We start from the raw sequence: 5,854 nt of genomic DNA on the forward strand, positions 1-5,854 counted from the left end.
GGAACTAATGGGGATCCATAATAAACCCCAGGAAGAGAGTAGCTGCTGCCTTGGCAGGAGACTAATGGGGATCCATAATAAACCCCAGGAAGAGTAGCTGCTGCCTGGCAGGAAGAGTAGCTGCTGCCTTGGCAGGAACTAATGGGGATCCTAATAAACCCCAGCAAGAGTAGCTGCTGCCTTGGCAGAAACTAATGGGGATCCATAATAAACCCCAGGAAGAGTAGGCTGCCTTGGCAGGAAGAGTAGCTGCTGCCTTGGCAGGAACTAATGGGGATCCATAATAAACCCCAGCAAGAGTAGTGCTGCCTTGGCAGGAACTAATGGGGATCCTAATAAACCCCCAGGAAGAGTAGCTGCTGCCTTGACAGGAACTAATGGGGATCCATAATAAACCCCAGGAAGAGTAGCTGCTGCCTTGGCAGGAACTAATGGAGATCCATAATAAACCCCAGGAAGAGTAGCTGCTGCCTTGGCAGGAACTAATGGGGATCCATAATAAACCCCAGGAAGAGTAGCTGCTGCCTTGGCAGGAACTAATGGGGATCCATAACAAACCCCAGGAAGAGTAGCTGCTGCCTTGGCAGGAACTAATGGGGATCCATAATAAACCCCAGGAAGAGCAGCTGCTGCCTTGGCTAGGGAACTAATGGGGATCCATAATAAACCCCAGGAAGAGTAGCTGCTGCCTTGGCAGGAACTAATGTGGATCCATAACAAACCCCAGGAAGAGTAGGCTGCCTTGGCAGGAACTAATGGGATCCATAATAAACCCCAGGAAGAGTAGCTGCTGCCTTGGCAGGAACTAATGGGGATCCATAATAAACCCCAGGAAGAGTAGCTGCTGCCTTGGCAGGAACTAATGGGGATCCATAATAAACCCCAGGAAGAGGTAGCTGCTGCCTTGGCAGAAGAGTAGCTGCTGCCTTGGCAGGAACTAATGGGGATCCATAATAAACCCCAGCAAGAGTAGCTGCTGCCTTGGCAGGAACTAATGGGGATCCATAATAAACCCCAGGAAGAGTAGCTGCTGCCTTGACAGGAACTAATGGGGATCCATAATAAACCCCAGGAAGAGTAGCTGCTGCCTTGGCAGGAACTAATGGGGATCCATAATAAACCCCAGGAAGAGTAGCTGCCTTGGCAGGAACTAATGGGGATCCATAATAAACCCCAGGAAGAGTAGCTACTGCCTTGGCAGGAACTAATGGGGATCCATAATAAACCCCAGGAAGAGTAGCTGCTGCCTTGGCAGGAACTAATGGAGATCCATAATAAACCCCAGGAAGAGTAGCTGCTGCCTTGGCAGGAACTAATGGGGATCCATAATAAACCCCAGGAAGAGTAGCTGCTGCCTTGGCAGGAACTAATGGGGATCCATAATAAACCCCAGGAAGAGTAGCTGCTGCCTTGGCAGGAACTAATGGGGATCCATAATAAACCCCAGGAAGAGTAGCTGCTGCCTTGGCAGGAACTAATGGGGATCCATAATAAATACAAACATCTGCAAGACATTATGAAATCAGCAGATGACCAGGTGTTATGGAGTCCAATGTTCAACCCAGTGTCCAAAAACTGGATCTCTATTCAAGGTTGTGGGTCTTCCAGCAGGACAACGACCCCAAACACACATCAAAAAGCACCCCGGAATGGTTCAAGAATAAACGCTGGACTTTTCTGGAGTGGCCAGCGAAGAGTCCAGATCAGAATCACATCCATAACCTATTGCAAGAGTCACCATGGGACCTTACTAAGAAACATGACATAACAAAACACGACATAACACTAAGAAACATGACATAACACTAAGAAACACGACATAACACTAAGAAACATGACATAACACTAAGAAACACGACATAACACTAAGAAACATGACATAACACTAAAAACACGAATAACACTAAGAAACCACGACATAACACTAAGAAACATGACATAACACTCACACAGCAGCCGTTGCTGCTAATCCAAGTCAGCAAGAATATCCGACACAAAAAATTCCTTGACAAAATAAAATACAAACATTTATTACAAACTCCGTCTCTTTTTAACATTTGGCTTCAATGCAATAAATCAGTTCATTTCATTCAAATGATTACATCAGAAATAACTGCAGCAATCTTCATCCCAAATGGACCCCCCTAGACCCTATGCACTTGTTGAGGGAGATTTGAGAAGATTTGACAGGTGATTATGGTAATGAATCCACCTTGCCCTCTGATAGGCTAGTTGGAAGTTTCACCTTCCAATCACATCCTCTCAGATCTCCACGTGGGTCTAGGGCTCTATCTGCAGATTCTTGGTCATCTGTGGCTCATTATTATTCACAGCACCTGGCCTGCTCCTCTATGTCCAGAGGAGACTCAGCCGCTCTCTGGATGAACTGTTTCACAACATCTACTATCGTTGACACCTCTGCCATGGCCCCTTTACCTGTAAAGTCACACTCCAAGTTACTCAACAATGTCTAAAACCACAATAAAACAGATAAGAGGTAGAAAGGGGAAAAATATACAGAATATAGTTACATTATCCAGATATAATTAAATAGTTTGATCAGTTTTTATTTAGCAGTGATGAACGACTAACACAAGTTTTATTCATCAATCTAAAACATTCCTATTGTAAAGACTTTTCTCCACAGACCTTGGTCTCCACAGACCAGTGTCTTGGCGATACAGGGGATCTCAACGTAGCCAAACTGTTTAAGGCTGTCCACCTGGCGGGAGGTGATGGGGTGATGCCACATAGCAGTGTTCATCGCCGGACAGAAGAGCAGAGGACGGCTGGTGTCCCAGGCCCGCACCACACACGTCTGACAAGGAGTAGAGGACATTAGGCTAGAGTACAGTAGAGTACAGTAGAGTACAATGGAGTATAGTAGAGTACAATGGAGTACAGTAGAGTACAATAGAGTATAGTATAGTACAGTATAGTATAGTACAGTAGAGTACAATAGAATATAGTAAAGTACAATATAGTATAGTGAGGTACAGTAGAGTAGAGTACAATAGGTATAGTAGAGTACAATATAGTATAGTAGAGTACATTAGAGTATAGTAGAGTAGAGTAGAGTATAGTAGAGCAAAATAGAGTATAGTACAGTAGAATAGAGTATAGGAGAGTAAAGTAGAATATAGAAATGGTTGGGTATGGCGCGGAGGGATGACTGCGTTTTACGGGCTCCTAACCAACTGTGCTATTTTGTGTGTTTTTTTCACATTGTTTGAAACGTATTTTTGTACATAATGTTGCTGCTGACAGTCTCTTATGACCAAAAGAGCTTCTGGATATCAGAACAGCGTTACTCACCTCGAACTGAGGACAATTTTTTTTTATGAGTCCGGCGCGAAGGATATACTCCTTCTCGAGACCAGGTCCAAATCCCCGTCATTCACATGAAGAAAATAAGGAAATACAGGGGAGGAGACCAGGATGTATAACCCGCCTTGTGAGAATTTGGTAGTGGGTAACCACGCCTCTACCATCCGTTCTAATGGCCAACGTGCAATCACTGGAGAATAAACTGGATGATCTCCGCTCGAGACTATCCTACCAACAGGACATAAAAAATTGTTATATCTTATGTTTCACCGAGTTGTGGCTGGAACGACGACACGGATAACAGTACAGTTGGCTGGGTTTTCCGTGCCTCGGCAAGATGGACAAAGACTGAATCCTACTACACCGGCTCTGACGCTCGTCGGATGTGGCAGGGCTTGCCAACTATTACGGACTGCAAAGGGAAACCCAGTTGCGAGCTTCCTAGTGACGCAAGCCTACCAGATGAGCTAAATGCCTTTTATGCTTGCTTCGAAGCAAGCAACACTGAAGCATGCATGAGAGCACCAGCTGTTCCAGGCGACTGTGTGATAACGTCCGTAGCCGTTGTGAGCAAGACCTTTAAACAGGTCAACATTCACAAGGCCGCGGGGCCAGGCAGACTACCAGGATGTGTACTCAGAGCATGCGCGGACCAACTGGCAGAGTCTTCACTGACATTTCAACCTCTCCCTGACCGAGTCTGTAATACCAACATGTTTCAAGGAAACCACCATAGTCCCTGTTCCCAATGAAGTGAAGGTAACCTGCCTAAATGAGTACCGCCCCGTAGCACTCACGTCGGTAGCCATGAAGGGCTTTGAAAGGCTGGTCATGGCTCACATCAACACCATCATCCTGGAAACCCTAGACCCACTCCAATTTGCATACCGCCCCAACAGATCCACAGATGACGCATTGCTCAATCGCACTCCACACTGCCCTTTCCCACCTGGAAAAGAGGAACACCTACGTGAGAATGCTATTCATTGACTACAGCTCAGCATTCAACACCATAGTGCCCACAAAGCTCATCACTAAGCTAAGGACCCTGGGACTAAACACCTCCCTCTGCAACTGGATCCTGGACTTCCTGGATCCTGGACTTCCCTCTGCAACTGGATCCTGGACTTCCCTTACCACCTTACCCCAGGTGGTAAGGGGTAGGTAACAACACATTTGCCACGCTGATCCTCAACACGGGGCCCCTCAGGGGTGCATGCTAGTCCCCTCCTGTACTCCCTGTTCACCCACAACTGCGTGGCCAAGCACGACTCAACACCATCATCAAGTTTACTGATGACGATGAGACTGCCTATAGGAGGAGGTCAGAGACCTGGTAGTGTGGTGCCAGGACAACAACCTCTCCCTCAACATCAGCCAAGACAAAGGAGATGATCGTGGACAGCAGGGAAAGGAGGGTTGAACATGCCTATTCACATCAACGTGGGGCTGTAGTGGAGTGGGTCGAGAGTTTCAAGTTCCTTGGTGTCCACATCACGAACAAACTATCATGGTCCAAAGACACCAAGACAGTCGTAAGAAGGCACGACAATGCCTTTTTCCCCTCAGGAGACTGAAAAAGATTTGGGATGGGTCCCCAGATCCTCATAAAGTTCTACAGCTGCACCATCGAGAGCACCTGACTGGTTGCATCACTGCCTGGTATGGCAACTGCTTGGCCTCCGACCGCAATGCACTACAGAGGGTAGGTGGAGTGCGCAGTCATCACTGGGGCCAAGCTTCCTGCCATCCAGGACCTCTATACCAGGTGGTGTCAGAGGAAGGCCCAAAAATTGTGAAAGACTCCAGTCACCCAAGTCATAGACTGTTCTCTCTGCTACCGTATGGCAAAGCGGTACGGAGCGCCAAGTCTAGGTCCAAAAGGCTCCTTAACAGCTTCTACACCCAAGCCATAAGACTGCTGAACAATTAATCAAATGGCCACCCTGACTATTTACATTGACCCCCCTCCCCTCTTTGTTTTAACACTGCTGCTACTCGCTGTTTATTATCTATGCATAGTCTCTTTACCCCTACCTACATGTACAAATGTAGAATGGAGTATATGAGAGTACAGTAGAATATAGTATATGAGAGTAGAGTGGCCTAATGCAGTGACACCACATATTACTGTTCATAGCAGGACAGTAGAGAGGACGACACGTCTGACAAGGACAGGGAAGACATGATTAGTCAGCATGATCTAGATCTCTTTCCTCATTGGTCTTTCCTCTCGCCTCGTCTCCTCAAAACGCATTAGAGTAGCAGGATCCTAACCATGTCCTGTTGACAGGCAGTCTGTCTAGTTATGGAGGATCCTAACCATGTCCTGTTGACAGGCAGTCTGTCTAGTTATGGAGGATCCTAACCATGCCCTGTTGACAGGCAGTCTGTCTAGTTATGGAGGATCCTAACCATGCCCTGTTGACAGGCAGTCTGTCTAGTTATGGAGGATCCTAACCATGCCCTGTTGACAGGCAGTCTGTCTAGTTATGGAGGATCCTAACCATGCCCTGTTGACAGGCAG

The 5,854-nt window shown here is 46.9% G+C and overlaps 1 protein-coding gene across 1 annotated transcript; it reads right to left on the reverse strand.

Annotated features, from left to right (window-relative positions):
• Positions 1-2,014: 2,014 nt before the first annotated feature.
• On the reverse strand, positions 2,015-2,814 carry LOC123487501 (phosphopantothenoylcysteine decarboxylase-like). The gene is made up of 2 exons (XM_045218711.1): positions 2,650-2,814; positions 2,015-2,436 (listed from the first exon to the last, which is right to left on the reverse strand). Exons 1-2 carry the CDS (start codon positions 2,762-2,764, stop codon positions 2,324-2,326), a joined length of 228 nt encoding a protein of 75 aa, XP_045074646.1. The 5' UTR covers positions 2,765-2,814; the 3' UTR covers positions 2,015-2,323.
• Between the last annotated feature and the right edge of the window lie 3,040 nt (positions 2,815-5,854).

This window comes from Coregonus clupeaformis, unplaced genomic scaffold (genome assembly GCF_020615455.1).
Source record: "Coregonus clupeaformis isolate EN_2021a unplaced genomic scaffold, ASM2061545v1 scaf1740, whole genome shotgun sequence".
Taxonomy (NCBI): Eukaryota; Metazoa; Chordata; class Actinopteri; order Salmoniformes; family Salmonidae; genus Coregonus; species Coregonus clupeaformis.

What these genes read in the sequence shown, in the direction of transcription:
- LOC123487501 (XM_045218711.1), bottom strand. Translation starts at nt 2,764, where the DNA reads ATGAACACTGCTATGTGGCATCACCCCATCACCTCCCGCCAGGTGGAC. An exon ending in ACTGGTCTGTGGAGACCAAG is followed by an intron (nt 2,437 to 2,649) that starts GTCTGTGGAGAA and finishes GTGACTTTACAG; the next exon opens with GTAAAGGGGCCATGGCAGAG.